The following is an 18,519-nucleotide window of genomic DNA, read 5'->3' as shown; positions in this document are numbered from 1 at the left end:
AAAGAGCTTAAAGGTCTTTGGACAAAAATCCTTCATGCTTAACAACTTCATCTAAAAAATAATCAGAAAGCCGTTGACAGAGTCAACATATATGCCTGAGAGATGGTAAACCAAAACACACAAATTATTGGAATCAAACAGAGTAAGTAACAGCAAAAATAACCAGGCTACCAAACTAACCCCTAGAAATCCTAGAGCTACCCTTGACTAGTAGGAATTAGTAGTTCTCTAAAACTAAATAGTCATTATCATAATAGCCATCATTTTAAAAAGTCACAGCACCATATCTGGTACTATGCTACTGGAATTCTTTTGGTATAAGCATTATTTAACAGATAAGAAAGGCAAAGCTACTAGTGGTTAACTTTTCTGGCCTGTGGTGGCTCATGCCTGTAATCCCAGCACTTTGGGAGGCCAAGGTGGGCAGATCACTTGAGGTCAGGAATTCAAGACCAGCCTAGCCAACATGGTGAAACCCTGCCTCTACTAAATATACAAAAACTAGCTGGGTATGGTGGTGCACGCCTGTAATCCCTCAGGAGGCTGAGACAGCAGAACTGGGAGGTGGAGGCCGCAATGAGCTGAGATTGTGCCACTGCACTACCACGTAAGTAACAGAGTGAGACTCTGTCTCAAAAAAAAAAAAAAAAAAAAAAAAGTGATCTAAAGGTCACTGCAATAGTAAAGGAGAACGTTAGGTCCATCTGATTTCAACAACAAATGCTATTTCCAACTATACTTCATATTAACACACAGTGGGAGAGGCACTCAGTTTAAATAAGGCTACATTCAGGTAAATTCTAGCTACTGACCCTGCTGTAACCACAGAGAAAAGAACTATCATTTAATTCCACCATAAATTAGTAAAAGACTCAGGGAAAAGAACAAAACGTTAACATCTCCCTGTTCTTCCACGAACTCCCATATTTATTCTCTTAAAAAGTTCATAATGCATTCAAACACTTATTTAATATGCATGTTAACATTCACCTGACATATTAGCTGGGCATGGTGGCGCGTGCCTGTAATCCCAGCTACTCAGGAGGCTGAGGCAGGAGAATTGCCTGAACCCAGGAGGCGGAGGTTGTGGTGAGCAGAGATCGCACCATTGCACTCCAGCCTGGGTAACAAGAGCGAAACTCCACCTCAAAAAAAAAACAAAAAAAAAAAACATTCACCTGACATCCATCCATCCACCCGTCCATCCACTGTGGAGTCAGAGGTCTACAGGACAAGTGGGCGGGGCGTGGTGGCTTACACCTGTAATCCCAGCATTTTGGGAGGCCAAGGCAGGAGGATTGCTTGAGTCCAGGAGTTTAAAATCAGCCTGGGCAACAGAGGGAGACCCTGTCTCTATAAAAAATTAAACAGATAAATAAGCAAATAAATAAATTATAAGACATCTATAGAACAAGGATCTAAATCAGGCATGCAGTAAGTAGTGTTATCATTATATCTCTTGAATAACACCATGCATGATTAAATACTTATTAACTAGTATGTGATGATTATTAATTAAACAATAGCCTCAAAAAGACAAATGGAGTATACCAGAAAGACCAACAGATGAAGAGTCAAAGCAAGCTTGAGGACAAGGGTCATGTCATATTCATCTTTGCTTCACATCTTTAGGGACCTAAATGGTCCCCAATTTATCACCAGCCATGTAATCTTGTGCAAGCCCCTTCATTTCCTTACAGCTTAATTTCCTCATCTGCAAAACTGGGCTAATAGTCTCTGCCCAGCCTCTTTCACTGAGTAGCTATAAGGAATAAATGAGATCAGGTATATCAAAGGTCAAGGAAGTTAAAATACTCAAGAAATATAAAAGCACTATAATATAGGTTGTTAGCCAAGTCTTCCCACAGAATGCCCAAAGCCCTCACTATTGCCTTCATTTTTCCAAAAGCCTCAAAAATCTAAAGTTTAAGCTAACAACCGCATGGTCCTCCCTTTCTGGGTCACAATGGGTTGGAAAATCTAATTTTATATTTCAGCTTTGCCATAGAGATTCAGACTGATCAAGTCCTTTTTCAGCCTCTAAGGTCTTGTGGGCCAGATATCACATTTTTCTTTGATTAGTCTTATACCATGCTCACCAAGGTGTTGCGTGAAACCTAGAAACTTAAAAAAATAAGGAACATTTTAGATAAAAGTGATTTTATAAAAGAGCACAAATGGCTTTTCCAGGAAAATTTGTTTCTTATCAGGTTTCAGTGGATATCTCCTTGCCTACTTTTCTGCCTCAGTTGAGAATTCAAACAAGAAATCAGCTACCTACCACGCCTGGTAAACATCTCATCAATCCCACCACTAACTGATTTTACATAAATTCCCAACTTTCACAAAATAGCATTTCAGCAAGGCAGTCGTAAGTCTGTAATTGTCATCATCAACTCCTGGGTAATATAATATGAACCGGGGTCATTTGAAGACCAGAAAGAGGAATGAGAATCAAAACTAAAGACAGACAACTCTCCATCTTGATGAGAAAATTCAGCTTGGTTGGCCATCCCTCCAGCATTTCTTCACAAGCAGACTCTGGGCATGGGTGATAGGTTTTTCCACTGTAGTTACAATTTCATTTCACAAGGTAAAAGGCTCTTCTGTCCCAGTATAATAGGAAAAGAGAGAGCCTGTCTCCCTGTGAATTACTAAAACACAGTTTTTGATAGCCTATTTTGTCATGCCGAGTAGAAAGGCCACCCACGCACTCCCTCTGTACCTGTCCACTACTGGGGCAATAAGTTAGTGTAATAATAGGTAAAGCAGAAAAGACCAGCTGGGCACGAAATGGTCCATAACACAATGGCTCTTGGAAAAAAAGAGTGGAGTTTACTTCTATTTTCTGGCTCTGGATATTTGCTTTGGGCCCATATCCCACTCAGAGTCTTGGTACAGGAACTAAGCATTAATCTTAACTAATCTCCAATGAGATGAGTCCACAAGGAACAAAGTTATTAAAAAAAAAACAACCACAAAGAGAGAGAAATAAGATGTATTAAGCAGATTGCTTTTTAAAAAAGTCATTTCAAAAAGGCCTTCTTAAGACAAATAAACCAGTATAGATTCAGAGAATATAACTGATTAATGCAATAAATGTGAGTTCAAAAAAAAAAACCCCTCTTTTCTTTAATTTCTAGACTAGGACAGTAATTAGATATAGCTCAATTCATGCAGATTAATTTCAAAACAGACAAAATGGTCTTTTTCTCCTTTTAAAGCAGCTGCCACAAAGCTACCTAGAATGAACCTGGTCTCTTATCCAAACCCTAGATCAAACTAATATGAAAGAAAATGTACTCATTCAACATTTATTAAGTCCTTATTAAATGCCAGTGGGGAGTAATATGCCACAGGGAAAATGTCCAAAGCAGGCTACAACCACAGTAACCTTCCAGGGACATAGATTTCACCTAAAACCCATAAACAAGACCAAAAGTTACATTAATCTGGTACCAGGTTTTTGTTTGTTTCAAGTTAGACGAAAAGGTCCTTCTTCTACATTGCCATTTCGGCACTTCTAACCTAATGTGTTTATCTTCAGAGCATATTTAACTGGCTCCAAAAAGTAAGTGGCTAATCAATACATAATATCAAGGAAGATAAATGACAGATGAGAAAAAAAAAAGGAAAGGTAAATTTACTTCTAAATGTAATTTTCATTCTGGAAATATCAAGCCAAAAAAGCTTCTAGCAAAAGAACAGCTCAAGATACATAAATCTTGTTAGACGGTGCTTGCAGAAAAGCAATGGAGCAAACACCAACTCCCTCCCAGTCTAATTAGAAGAAAGCCCCTTAAGAGGCTCAAACCCTTCCAAGCCCTATTTTTGCTCATTAGCACTGGGTCTGTAACACAAGACACCCTTGACTATTGTACACACCCTCTGGGATAACATGGCGAGTCTCAGTCTGTTCCACTTTAGTATTCTCAGATCCAAACTGCGCAAGTCCAGTTGATCCCTGTCGGTCTAAAAAACCTGTCTACTCCTTATTTTACAATTTCCCACAGGAGTTCTTCACAAAACTCACTTGACCACTCTGTAAGCTCTCCTGGCTTTCTACAATCAGAAGAAAACTAAATGGTCATTTGGAAAAGAATGGTGCTAATGACCACTCCCTAAAATTATTCCACACCAAAAAGAACCACCCCATCAGCACAATGATCTACTCTGCAACTTAAATTTCTTTTTCCTACTTAAATATTAACATGCAATCCAATGTACTGGTGCCTTAATTTAACATGCTGACTCACAAAGGGGTGGAGGGAAAGCAGACTTTGAATAAACTGGGTTTAGATACTGTATTTATTATTATTATTAAAGAATAAGGCATTTAGATGGGAAGCAGTAGTCACGATTTTTTTAAAAATTAAGCCATGGACCTGATAGCTTGATAAATTTGTAGTGACTACATGAGCAGCCAGCAAGACCACATCAGCTTCCATCTGGAGTATGAAGAATGGCAATTTCCATTGCAAAGGGAGAGACTACTAAAATCAACCTGCAATGCACGCTCATCTCCACGTCTATCAAAAGTTTGCCGGTCTCCACTGCCCACACCCCACACCAGAGATGACCCACACCTTCTCAGAGTTCCAATCAGTGGTATTGCCTAAGCATACTGCTCTGAAGGCACTTTCCACATACACCGTCGGGGGAGTAATTTGAGTGTTTTTGCTTCAAACTGGAGTTATTATTTCTTACTAGCATCCAATACATTTATCATACAAAGGAGAAACCCAGTAAATAACAGTGATCTACCAAAAAAAAACTTTAGAAGGCACTCCACTGACCACTAAATTAAGAACATGGCAAATGACATAAAAACAGAATACTGATGAATTTGGTGCCATGTGATTGTTGTTGTCGTTGTCTGTTGTTTTTTTTTTTTTTCTTTTTTCGTGGCAGAAGGGGCGATCAGCCACCATCTGGGGTTTATCTTCCTCTTCTTTTATTCCTCCTTGTTCCTTTGGGCCAATTGAGTAAATCTGGCTTAAGGCAGTCCACAAAAATGGATTTTTTAGCAATACCTTAAGAAAATATATTTAAATGTTCCTTTGGTTTTATTTTTCTGTAGAAACACTCTAAAAGGTTCACAAGAAAGGAGTTCTAAATATGTTTAAATGATCTAAAGGAAAAAGTGTTTAAAAAGCATTATTCTGAAAAGGCAGCAGCTGCTGGATTCCACTTTCTGCTCCCTCCGACTGCATTTAGAGTAACTCTCCAAAACCAAGTGAGGTGTGTGCTCCCCACCCCAGGATTTGTTCTCCGCAGATCAGAATCCAATGCAGCCAACCGATGGCTGGGCTCCAGCCTCTCGAGGGGCAGACGAGGCACAGAAGCGCCGACATGCCCTCCCCAGCAGCAGTGGTGCAGAGCGCCAGAATAAACTCTGAAGCAGCTTCTCACGGTTGAAAGGATGAGGCACAAGCTGTTTTCTCACATCCTCTGCCGCTTAAGGTTACAACAAACCAGCCTCTGATCCAATTAAAATCCCTATAGTTTATGTGTTCTCAGAGCAAGGACAAAGCAAAGATGACCCGTACTTGCTGGGAACGTAACCAGCCATGTATGGTCTTGGTTGAGAAATGAAGAGTTAAAAAAGATTAAAAATTTAAGTCATGACTGCCATGAAATTGTTTATTCATGGTAAGGTGTTTTGGGCAGTTACAGCTGTATAACAGTAAATTGTTAACAACCGTTTCCTGAAGAAAAATTTCCATTATAGATCACAGATAAGACAAGGAGCAGAGCGCAATATTGCAGGGTGAGAAACGTTCCAACCGATAGAGGACATGGTAGATGCGAGTCAAGAGGACCTACCCTTTCCTGAAATCGCTTTCAAGAAGAGTCACACTTTCAGGAGGATGACATTTACCCTAATTACTGCCTCTGATTAAAATTAAGGTAATTAAAAAAATTTCAAATGCACTTTAAATTTGATGTAAGACATAATTAAAAATCAGATTTTAAAAAATATCATTAGGGCAGTAGGGTGAAGGTTGGCATACAAGAGGAAAAAAAAACAGTTTAGCTCTCAGAAAGCAGAAGGGAAATGGCAATCTGTCAAAGTTATTAGAGGGGGATGTGTTTTTTCCCTTTTTAAAGACCAGAACTTAACAACTTGGAACATCTGTGCCCTTGCCTTTCCCAAATATGCCGATGTCGAGCAGCGCTTCTCGTGTCAGCCTTCTCCCCAGCAGGAGCCAGGCTGGTGAATCAGCAAAATGTCAGTATCTTCCAAAAGCTGCTACTATTATTTAGAGTTAGCAGCAATAGAAAAAAGAATGAGTGGTGTTTCCAGAAAGGAAATAAGTAATTTCTGTACTAATACACAGGGTAACAGGTGACCATGCAACTCTGTCAGCAATGTCATAAATCCCACAGGAAGACTGGAGGTGCACTGGAAGAACACTGGACTGCAAATCACAGACTTGGAGTGCCAAGTCATCTCTAAGGTCTGATCAGATTCTGAAATCTACCCTTCTGTAGGTGAACTGAAATACGAAGTAACAACTAGAACTCTTAGTCACTAAATCTGTGAAGACCATTAGTGCCCTGAATAGAGATAGGCATATGGCAGTTACCTGCCAAAGGCAATGTTTATATCCTCCCACAGATTCGTATGTTGAAGCCTAATCCCCAGTGTGATGGTACCTGGAGGTGGGACCCTTGGGCTTAATGTCCTTCTAAAAGAGACCCAGCGAGCTCCCTTGCTCCTTCCACCATGTGAGGACACAGTGAAGAAACAGCCATCGACGAACCTGGAAGCAGACCCTCACCAGACTCCAAAACTGCTGATGCCTTGATCTTCAACTTCCCAGCCTCTAGAATTGTGAGAAATAAGTTTTTGTTGTTTATGAGCCACCCAGTTTATGGTATTTTGTTATAGCAGCCCAAACAGACCAAGACAATACCCAACATATGCTTACTGACTGATGCTGCTTGAGCAACCAGCACAGCTTATGGTTCCTAAGGGCCTAGCACAGTGCCTGGTACGTCATGAGCACTCACAGCAGGTCTACTGAATGAATTTCATGAGACCACATACTGAGCTCACCCAGCAACAAGCTAACTAACTAGGGTTCTTGTACAACCCAGGACCCCACAGTGAATGCTGGTGAACAAAGTCATAATCTGGGAGCTAACAGATCAATTCCTGATACTATCTAACATTACATGAAGCATCAGAAATGTCTTAAGACTGCCCTTCAAGAAGCCTGCACTAAAATTATCTACTGATTTATTTCTATGAGAATTATCAGCCAGGCAAGAACTTAGTCAGACAAGCTCTCAGGAGAGAGATTACCAGAAAGATGAAAATAACATGAAGCAGTGGCAGATTCCTTGTGAATATCACTCAAGCAGACTAACTACATTTGTCTCTTACCTTTGGAAATCTGGATTCAAACAGAACAACTACTAGGAGAGAATTTGGTTTAATGAACATAACCCTGTTCACAGGCACATCAAAAGCCTTTGCAATAAAGCTACTGCACATCTGATAGCCAAGACAAAGCATAAAATGATTTTGGAAGTCACGATTCAGATTCAGTTACAAGTAACATTTGCTAAGTGCCTAATACATATCACGAACTGCACTTAGCACTTATCCACTCCTTTGATCCTCTCAATAACACAGAGAGCTACTCCAGAGGCTGAGGCAAAATCACTACTTGAGGCCAGAAGTTTGAGACTAGACGGGAACATTGCAACACCCATCTCCAAAAAATTTAAAAAAATTAGGCATGGTGGCATGCACCTGTCGTCCCTTACAACGCTGAGGAGTAATCACTTAAGCCTAGGAGTTTTAGGCTGTAGTGAGCTATGATTATGCCACTGCACTTCCGTCACAGTGACAAAGTGAGACCCTATCTCTAAAAACAAAAATACAAATAACACTGAAAGACAAAAGCTATTAACTCTACTTACCTGCTAATAAGAATACTAAGCTATGGAGGGGCACTGCCTTTCACACAAAAATAAGGCTGGAAGTCAAACCTAGATTGTCTGTTTTAGATCTAACATGTCCTCAACAAATATTAAATGCTATTTACTTATTTTTGTATATATGCTCTTTATTTATTTTGTATAAACACTTTATTTATTATATAAATGCTATTTATTCATTTAATATTAAATACTATTTATTTATTTTTTGAGACAGAGTCTTACGCTGTACACTCCGGGGAAGTGTACAGTGCTGTGATCTCGGCTCACCGCAACCTCTGCCTTCCGGATTCAAGAGCTTTTCCTGCCTCAGCTTCCCGAGTGACTGGAACTACAGGCACATACCACCACATCTGGCTAATTTTTATATTTTTAGTAGAAAGATGGGGTTTTGCCATGTTGACCAGGGTAGTCTCAAACTCCTGACCTACTATCCACTCACCTTGGCCTCCCAAAGTGTTGGGATTACAGATGCAAGCCATCGCGCCCAACCTGGATTTTAGGAACTAGAAATATAGGAATGAACAAAATAGAATAGCTCCTGACCTCCTGGACATCCAAATGTGCTTTATGGTTCACTACCTCCTCTAGTCTCAACGACACTGGGCCATCAGTTAGCAGAAAGATGTCTAGACTAACAGATTCAAATCTGTCTGACCTTGCCCCCATAGGGACTTTCCAACTCAGATCCTGAAAAGTAAAGCTGTTAATATATGAAGAGATACAGCATGATTAATTCTAGTACTAATAAGAGGAAACAGGACAATTAATGATTGCCCAAGATTTTCAGGATTTGTTAATAGAGAAAAACCAGATTTTCAAATGAGTAAAAAGCATTGTGTGTTTCAAGAGAGAAGATAATTAGAATGGAAGTAGAACATCAGGTTTTACAGCACACATCTACAAAGAGAGACAGGAGAGAGAGTAAACAGTACTTCCCCACCATGTCAGCTTTCCTACTGAGCACAGATCTGAAAGGATATCTGTATTATCATGTCCAAGCAACCCAAGAAGTGACTGTACAGCATTCAGCTCCACCAGAAGGTGGTACAGGTCTGGCATGGTGGCCACCACGTGCATTTCCTGAATGATGTCATTTAGGTCCAGCTCAGATTCCATGAACCTAGGAGGGAAAACAAGACATCATTAGAAGGAAACGGGCACTATCAGCAATGAGGTGCCAACAGCAACAATCTAGAGAACAAGACAATCTGTCAAAGTGTCTACAACAGACCAACCAAGAAGTACACTCATCCAAACATCATACTGTCACACAATTTCCTTGGGAAATCGATTTCCTCATTACAAAAATCAATCTTGGATTCAGATCTCATTACAGGGTTCCCTTACCCTTGCAGTCACAAGCTGCCTCTCAGAGGCTCCCAAAGCATTTTGCAGCACTAAACGATCTGCCCACCAGTCCTACAGATTAGCTACCAAGACCTCTTGGTGTGGCAATTCGCTCTGCTGCCCCAAACATAGTTATTCTACTACCCATCCAAAAAAGGGTTTCTCTTACTTCCCACGTCAGATCAAGGGCCAGTTATTCCCCTTACCCAAAGGAAGAGAAACTTTTCTATATCCAAAAATACCCTCCTCCCTCCTCTTTGGAGCTGATTTAGAGGCAGATACCAAAGAAAAGCAGACCTAGTCTCCGGCATCCTACAATCACCGCCATACTTTACACAGCATGATACTTTACTCACATTTCCACACCCGAACCTTTCAACAAACCTATGCCCAGGTACTAAGAACAGAACTACTTTGCATTCACTCTGCATGCCCTCCCCCGACGTTTGACATATAAGAAATGCTGATTAAGCCTTGGATGAACAAGACCAGGAAGGTTTGTTCTGAGATGAAAATGAGCTAATCTGGTGTAAGGCAATTGAACAATACCTGAATGAGAGTGACTGAGAGGAAACAGTGGTTAAATTGCCTCTGGAGCCAGACTATCTAGGTTTGAACATGGCTTAGCCACCTAGTTAGCCTCTCTCTGCCTCAGTTTCTTCTGTAAATAGGGACAATAATGTTACCTGTCTCACAGGGCAGCTGTATAAAGTAAATAAATAAAGACATATAAGCACTGAGAACAATGTCCAGCATATAAAAAGCACTATGTAAGTATCTGTTCTACTATTACTGTAATATGTCTATCTTCTCTTCCAGAAAGTAAGCTTCTTAAAGACAGGAACTATATCTTTGTCTCTTATATCCACAGATGCCTACTTAATTAAATTGAGGGCACAAAGAAAAGGAACACAAGCAGGGACTCTTGAAGTCACATAAGACTCATCAACTTCCAGATGCTGTGGGGCTGGGTAGATACAGCCTCTCTGGAAATCTGGAGTCGATAAGAAACAAAATCTAGAGACTTAACACTCTTTAAAACATGCCCACATTTTAGACAACATCTCTTAGTAGTTTTTCCCCATTACTGTTTTTAATTCTAATGCTTATATACTTTTTCCCAATCACTATATACGTTTTGTAGAAAACCAGGGGAAGAAAAACAAGCCCTCAAAAAGGTAAACAAATCATCCATAAGCCTACTAACCAAAAATAACCATTGATTATACTCTGTATATGTTTAAGCCTTTTTCTCAACTCACAGACTTTTAAATTCTATTTTAGTGTATGATACAAGGCAAAGATCTAACTTCACCTTCTGTGAATGTTTGACCAACTGCTCCAATACCATGTATGTTTGCTGGTATGTTTACGTCATTTTTCTGAACTCACAGACTTTTACCCCCCAAAAAGTAAGCCTAGAGTATACAGTTCTATATTCCATTTTTGCTGCTGTTGTTAATGTAGGTTAAATAGTTCCCCTTATCATTATTCTTCTATAATAGGAGAAGCCAATACCTGACAAACTGCTGTAGGTCCTTCTCCTTCTCCCATGGCAAAATCCCTCACCATAGCACTCTACCCTGCTAAGCCCACATGGCTGGCCTCAGAGTCCTTCTCCACACAGTGTTCCAAGAAGACTATGATTCAGTCATAGGCTGGGTATGGCAGATTCAGCTTACCCTGTTCTAAGTAACAGATTAATGGCCTCGTAGTATTCCCTTGAGTAGACATACTGTGATTAAATTAACCAATCCCCCTTTGTCAGGCATTCAGATGATTTCCAATTTCTTTGCCTTTAACAATGACACTGAGATGTATGCATTCCTGATTACTGTGTTAGAATAAATTCCCAGGAAGGAAAGGGCCAAGTCAAAGAGTATGCATGACTTAAAACAGATTTTGATACATTTTGCCAGAAAAGTACCAATAGTACATGAAGTATCTGTTTCCCCCTACCCTCTTCACACACATGATTTCTTCCAATTTGAAATAGAAAAGAGAACTCACTTTGTATTTTGCATTTCTGATAGGAGGATGGTTAACATTCTTCTAATGTTTACTATTTGTATTTCTTCTTTGCCCACTCCTATTAAGATGCTCATTTTGTTTATAGATTTATAAACACTGTATATTAAGGAAATTAATCTCTATCCTATGCTGCAAAAACAATAAATCAGAGAAAACTGTTTGCCCTTTAATTTGTACATTGTGCTTTTTGACATAAAGGTTTTGAAAAGTTCAAGTAACAAAACCTTTGCCTTTAAGAACTCTATTCTACATGTATCCTGAGTAAAATATTTTTTATGCTAAAAGAAGACACATTTTATGGTGCACTTTTATGTTTATATATATTTAAATGTTTAATCCATCTGAAATTTATTTTAGTGTATTGTTATAGGGCATAGATCTAACTTTATTTTCTGCAAATGTTTGGCCAAGTGCTCCAATACCATAATCTACCCTTTCCTCACAGATTTAAAGAAATGTCAGCTATCATAAACTAAATTTTAATGTGTACTTTAATCTGTTTCTGGGCTTTTCACTCTATTTCATTGATACATCTATAAATTCCTGAGTCAGGACCACACTTTCACATGGTTATAGCTTTATAGTATGTTTTACGTCTGTTACTGCAAAACACTCCCTTGTTTTTATTTTTCAGTGTTTCCTTACCTATTTTCACTTGTTTATTATTCCAAGTAAATTTCATAATTATTTTAGAAGATTTTCCCCCATACCTTTTTTTTTAAACACTCCCTTCTCTGCTTGCAAATAGGTTACTTTTTTAGATCAGCTGAAGTGTGGAAGCTAAATCAGAATCATGACTCAATAGGACTAGTGTAGAAGGATTCAAACAGTCCATGGGCCAGGAGAGCTATATAATCCCTGAAACTCAACCTCTAAGTCTTATCTGCCTCATGTGAGTGTGTATATACAAGATTTCTGGAGAATAACCTGACAAAAGATTTTTCCAGTTCACTTGGAAGAACTGGCAAGGGAGACTGGGCACTAAACAGTAAGAAACAAAATCATGCTGACTGCAGGATAAGATCTGGTGAGTTGGGTGATCAACAGCGAATGTGGTGGCTCGCACCTATAATCCCAGCACTTTGGGAGGCCAAGGCAGGAGGGTCACTTGAGGTCAGGAGTTCGAGACCAGACTGGCCAACACAGTGAAACCCTGTCTCTAATAAAAATACAAAAATTAGCCAGGTGTGGTGGTGGACACTTGTAATCCCAGCTACTTGAGAGGCTGATGCAAGAGAATTGCTTAAAATCAGGAGGCAGAGGTGGCAGTGAGCTAAGACCATGCCGTTGCACTCTGGCCTGGCGATGCAGCAAGACTCTGTCTAAAAAAATAATAATAAGAAGAAGAAAAACAGTGAATGAATGTCAGTCACCTGCAGGGCTCTGTCCCTTAAGCCTGTTTAGATCAAGTATTTTATTATGATTTTTTGATCAATATCATGACCAAAGATATACAAAAGGCAAGATGAAAAAAATGTTATATGACACAAAGCTTAAAGAGACAGTAAGTACAGCAGCTGACAGAATCAATTCAAAAATTCATGACAGGCAATAATGATGCCAAATCTAATCCAAGGAAAATTACCTGGGATCCACAGAGAAAACTGCAGTGAACCAAAAAGTCAAAGAGAGCCGGGAGAGACACAGTTTCATAAAGGTACATGTGTTTCTTTCTGAACTCAATGGCTTTAGTGAACAATAACCGTAATACAAACCAGAACATGAGACAGTTCTGCCAGAGACAATTTCTTACTCATCTCTGGTCATCCAGCACCTGACATGGGCCTTGGTCCAACAAAGAAACTTGGGAGATCCCTGTGAATGGGGGCACAGATGAAAATAGCTGCCGTTAAGTGGTACGGTGGTTCTAGGGTACTTAAAAGAGAACAATACAGAGTTATCCTGTATTGTGACCCTAAAACACTGTGACATCTGTTAGAGGAACCAACTTCTAGGAGGGTTGTGGAAACCAATTCAGGGAAACAACCAAGATTCTAAGGAGTCTAGATTCATCTCATATGACAATTTGCTGAAATGCTTTCTCAGTCTGAGTTGAAATTTTAAGAGTCAAAGCTGCCAAATGATGGAATGGCTTTCTTTGGAAAGTCAGATCCTTCTCACTGGGATAGTTAATACAGGGTGATAGTAAAAAAAAAAAACAAAAAACCAAAACAAAACAAAACAAAACAAGAGTTAGATGGTAGCAAAAACTGTACCTCTCAGTTCCTTCCAACTTTGAGATTCTTCTTTCAAATATGATCTTAACCCAATGCTTTTAAGTTTAGAAAGTCAGAAAATTATCAAAACAAAACAAACAAGCAGAGAATAAAATTGCAAGCAGGGAAATATTACAAAAATATCCTGGGTCCAGTGTTACATGAGTAACAAGGTATAGTGAGAAATGCAGGGCTTGGGCATGAGGCTGACCTGGGTCATACTCCCAGGCACGCAATTTACTAGATGGGTGGCCACGAATAGTTAATTGACAAATATTTGCCGGGCACATACTAGGTGCCAGTCATTGTGCTAGACACTGAGGACATAACAGATAAAACAATCCCAGTTTCTGGCCTCCATTAAATATGCACAATCTATTACAAAACAATTAATGATAAAGGTGCCTGGTACTACTCAAGAGAAGCGTCACAGGAACACAGAGTGCAGCGTCCCAACCTGATGAAGGAAGACACAGAGTATTAACTAACTTGTCTCTAAACCCTGATTTCCTTATCTTTCTAAACTATAGTGAGGATTCAAAAGAGATAATATATAGACAGTGCCCAGTAATAGCGGGCACATAGTAAGTACTCAATGAATCTATGTACCCTCAAGTTTGTTATACCATGACAATCCTCTTCTGCTTGGCCTGACAAAGCACAGCCTACTCATGAGCCTACTCATTTAAAGCACACACTAAGATCTGCAGAGAACTGTCATTAGGAATTAGGCATACCGTCAGCAATAGATGACTCACAGCTGGGGGAAAGGATCAAGGAAGAGGTGACGGAAAGCAACAGAGCAACACATTAAAACAGTAACCCAAGCTGAGATGGGGTCATCGATTCCATCTGATATGACAGAATATTCTCCTAGCCTGCCCATCTGCATTTGCTTCAGGCCAGCAGGATATTCTCCTTCGACCACAAGGGTGGGTATCAGCAAATAACCAGCAAAGCTCAAAAACACTGGGAAAGCAACAGAAACTGATGAGTCCTAAATGCCATTACTGCTGAGGGAACATTACCCTCCATCCAAACTAAATCAGCAGTTCTCAAAGCGTGGTCCTAGGACCCCAGGAAGTGGGTAGGGGGGTGGTTGGAGATCCTTTCAGAGAACTGTAAGATCAAAACTGTTTTATAATAAATCTAAGACATCATTTGCCTTTTCCACTCTCATTCTCTCAGGAGTGTGCAGTGGGGTTTTCCAAAGAGCTACATAACATGATGATATCACTGCCCTGATGGTTAATGAAACGTGTGCTTGAGTACTCAGAATTTTCTAAACACTTTGGGATATTCAATAGTTTAAGAGGACAAGGAGATCCTGAGGCCAAAAAGGCTGAAAATCAGTAAACTAAGTAATTCTGTGCCTGCAAAAATGAAGAGAACTATTAAAGACTTACTAGAGAAACAGCACACCCTCGTCACCGTGGTGTTTGGGAGGAAGGGCACACCGTGCAAAGCGGAGGTTGCATACGGTGAATTGTCAACTGAATCTGAAATGCAGTCAAATGAAGTGAGGCACTGTTGGGTATGCGATCGAACTGACAATTGGATATATGGGAAAATAAATTTGAATGTTTCTGATCTCAGCCGCAAAGTTTCATCTGAATACGCTCTAGCAATTTTCATCTTAATTGCACCTCGCTGGTCTAGAGAATTATGAAAGACACTGCACCAGTAAGAATTCAAGAACTCAAGGTTAAAACACAATGTAGTTTCCTAACTGCTTTTTGGCATGAAAATAAAAAAGTTCTTTATGCATAATTTCAATTCTCTTATGTTCAGATTTTAAAACTAAAATAGTATACACATTTTGTCTGAATGGAAAATACTACTGATTTTTTAAAATAAAATCACCTTGTCTTAAAACCAGTTGATGAACTTTAACTCTAAGGTACCTAAGATGTACATGGTGAACATGTTCTGCAGAAACCGCTCCAAATTGAGAGGCGTGTTATCTACCAAGTGGGCAAAGGAAATACTGGTATTCAAAAAAGTAAACTGAATTTCTTAAATTTCCAGTGTCATTAGTCTGCAGCACAGCTTCCTCAGAATGCATCCTTAGGTTCAAGCAATGGGGACGTAATAAAGATGACAGGGACTACATAAGCTCTCTCATGTTTACTGAGCACCTACAGCACGGCAAGTACTGTGGCAGGTACCAGACACAAACAAGACCCAGTCCATCTCCTAAAAAGAACAGAGTCTAATGCAGGAACCACTGAGCACAGAAGTAACGACAAAACAAATGGCAAAGAAGCTAAAGACTGATCACAGGCACTGTGGGCAAAAACACAAGAGATGCTGCTAGATGGAGAATTTAAAAATACAGTGAAAAAACTGGCAGTTGCTATCATTAAAATGTACATACCGTTCAATCTGGGATTCAAAATGTAGGTATCTATCCTATGGAAACACATGTATATAAAGACACATGTACAAGCAGGTTCAGTAAAGCATTTTTCATAAAAGTCAATATTTAAAATAATCAAACGTCCATCAATAGAAAAATAATTAAATAAGCCATGGTATTTCCAAACCACGAAATACTATATGCCAGTTAAAAAAACACAAGGTAGATAGGCAATGTACTACCATGGACAGATCTGCTACATAACCCAAAAAAACCAAGGTGCAGCATATGAACAGTATGATTTACATAGAAACAAATACATTTGCATAATTAAATGTTCACAAGGTTGCTCTAGGCACAGGAATGGAAAGAACTTTCACTTTTCAGTCTACTCATGCACCCCTGGTATTTTTCAGAATGACAGTCTATTCATGCATTACTTGTGTAATTACACACACACACACAGTGATTCTGTATAGTGGAGATCAGTACGAAACCCTGATAGGACTCTGGTGCTAGGCAAGCTGGGCCCTGATCTATTGATAACCACTCCTACTGTCAAAAAGGACTGTGGCCCTAGGCCCAGTCACCACATTGTCCCCACTCTGCCTTCTCATCCACAGCACAGGGACAACACAGTTGACCATGCTGCCATCACTAGGTTGCTGTGAAGGCTCTGTGCCCCCTGACACCTCTGTGCCTTTGTTCATGCTCCTCATATTGCCTGGCATGCCTTTCTTTGTTCTTTCCAGCTCAACTACTGTCTTTTCTGTGAAGCCCTTAGTAGCCCCCAACTTGGTATTTACTGTTTCTTCTCCTATGTTCCCACAGGACTCTGCTTATATCTCTTTTAAAGTGCCTGCTTCCTTCTACCTTGCCTTTATAATTAGTCTCCCTAGTAACCTATAAACTTGAGTGCAAAGACTGTACTATTCAACTGTTAATTGCCTGGGGGCCTTGGGCACATTAAGATTCATTAAAATTGTATGCCCTGGGAGGGACAAAGACAGGGAGAGAAAGAGAGGTTTAGAACATTAAAATCGTATAAATGTGAGAGTCCCCTTGGTTAGGATTCAAGACTGACTAAAAAATGCCAGATTCCTCATAATAGCACTTCACAATGTACTGAGGTGCCAGTGTAGTAAAAATCACATTAACGATCATATCATGGGCACCTACCATGTGCCAGGTACTAAGCTAAACACTTACATTATTCTCCTTTAATCCTCATATAACTCTGTGAGGAAGGTATTATTTCCTTATACAGATGGGACACCCAAGGCTAGGAAAGGCAAAGTGACTTATTCAAAGGCATGTGCATATCACACCAATATTTGTCTAACTTCAGAGCCTCAGACATGATCTCCACAGTAAAGCTATCACTAATGGCAGACATGATCTGAAAAGAATAATGCAGGAGAGAGTTAACGTAGCATGGCTGATCTTGAAAAGGGCTGGCTTACAAGGCTGGCAGCTGGGAACTTGGCTTTTGAAATGTTCCCTAAGTGATAAGGTTGCTGCTTTGCCAGCCCAGGGCACTTAACAGCTGCTTTCCTTCCAGGAGTCTACAATTTTGGTAGTGGTTACTGGCAGAGAATGCCTACATGACCAGCCCTCCATAAAAACTCTGAACTCAGAGTCTCAGATGGACTGCCCTGGACAGCACCGATGGACACATTTTGATGCATTTCATTGCTAAAGAAAAGCAGCATGTCTGCGTGACCCCACCCACTGGGAAGGAGAAAACATAAGAAACCTGTATCTGAATTTCTCCAGGTGCCACCTGATGTGTCTTTTTCCCTTGCTGATCCTGTTGTGTGCCCTGTGTAATAAACCACAGCCCTGAGTATCACTGGCTTTGAGTCCAAGGAGTCCTTCCAGTGCAGGCGTCCCCAAACTTTTTACACAGGGGCCAGTTCACTGTCCCTCAGACCGTTGGAGGGCCGCCACATACTATGCTCCTCTCACTGACCACCAATGAAAGAGGTGCCCCTTCCTGAAGTGCGGAGGCGGTGTGGTGGGAGGGGCGGATAAATGGCCTCAGGGGGCCGCAGTTTGGGGACGCCTGTTCTAGTGGATTCTCAAACATGGAGATCATCCTGGGACTCCTGGCCCAAATCACAAAAGCCAAAACAAACCAAAACCAAAACAAAATTATCCAACGACATGCCACAGAGGGAACAGGGTATCAGTAGAGCAGAACCTTACTTCTCTGGATTGTCTGGAAACTTAATCCGCAATTCTTGGTTTTTATATGATCTCTTTTCAAATGTGAGGATCATTTTCTTCACTGAGCTTTCATCCAATGGCTCTTCCTGGTACAAAGAGACAAATGCAACAACTTTAGTCCACAGGGATTTCACATTCACTGCCCACTACTTTCCTGTGGCTCTTACACCCCACCTCAGTCTGCAGTCTGCCATTGACCTTTCTGGGTTAAATGTACAGTAAGCACTTTGTGGGGTTTTGTTTTGTTTTGTTTTGTTTTGTTTTTTGAGACAAAGTCTTGCTCTGTCAGCAGGCTGGAGTGCAGTGGTGCAATCTCAGTTCACTGCAACCTCCGCCTCCCAGGTTCAAGTGACTCTCCCGCCTCAGCCTCCCGAGTAGCTG

At 40.3% G+C, this 18,519-nt stretch overlaps 1 protein-coding gene across 2 annotated transcripts in view; it reads right to left on the bottom strand.

Moving 5' to 3' along the window:
- The window catches only part of CTNNBL1 (catenin beta like 1), a 180,595-nt gene that overhangs the window by 119,429 nt on the left and 42,647 nt on the right, over positions 1–18,519 (bottom strand). The window contains exons 3-4 of one of the 2 annotated variants that reach the window (XM_003936366.4): positions 18,118–18,224; positions 8,937–9,076 (exon numbers count right to left, since the gene is read on the bottom strand). In XM_003936366.4, coding sequence (XP_003936415.1) covers positions 8,937–9,076; positions 18,118–18,224 — 247 coding nt within the window. The remainder of the gene's footprint in view (positions 1–8,936; positions 9,077–18,117; positions 18,225–18,519) is intronic. The other variant, XM_074406508.1, reaches the window with a different exon arrangement.

This window comes from Saimiri boliviensis, chromosome 9 (genome assembly GCF_048565385.1).
Source record: "Saimiri boliviensis isolate mSaiBol1 chromosome 9, mSaiBol1.pri, whole genome shotgun sequence".
Classification (NCBI taxonomy): domain Eukaryota; kingdom Metazoa; phylum Chordata; class Mammalia; order Primates; family Cebidae; genus Saimiri; species Saimiri boliviensis.
The sequence above is the reverse complement of the archived record's forward strand: the minus strand, read 5'-3'. Positions and strand labels throughout refer to the sequence as shown.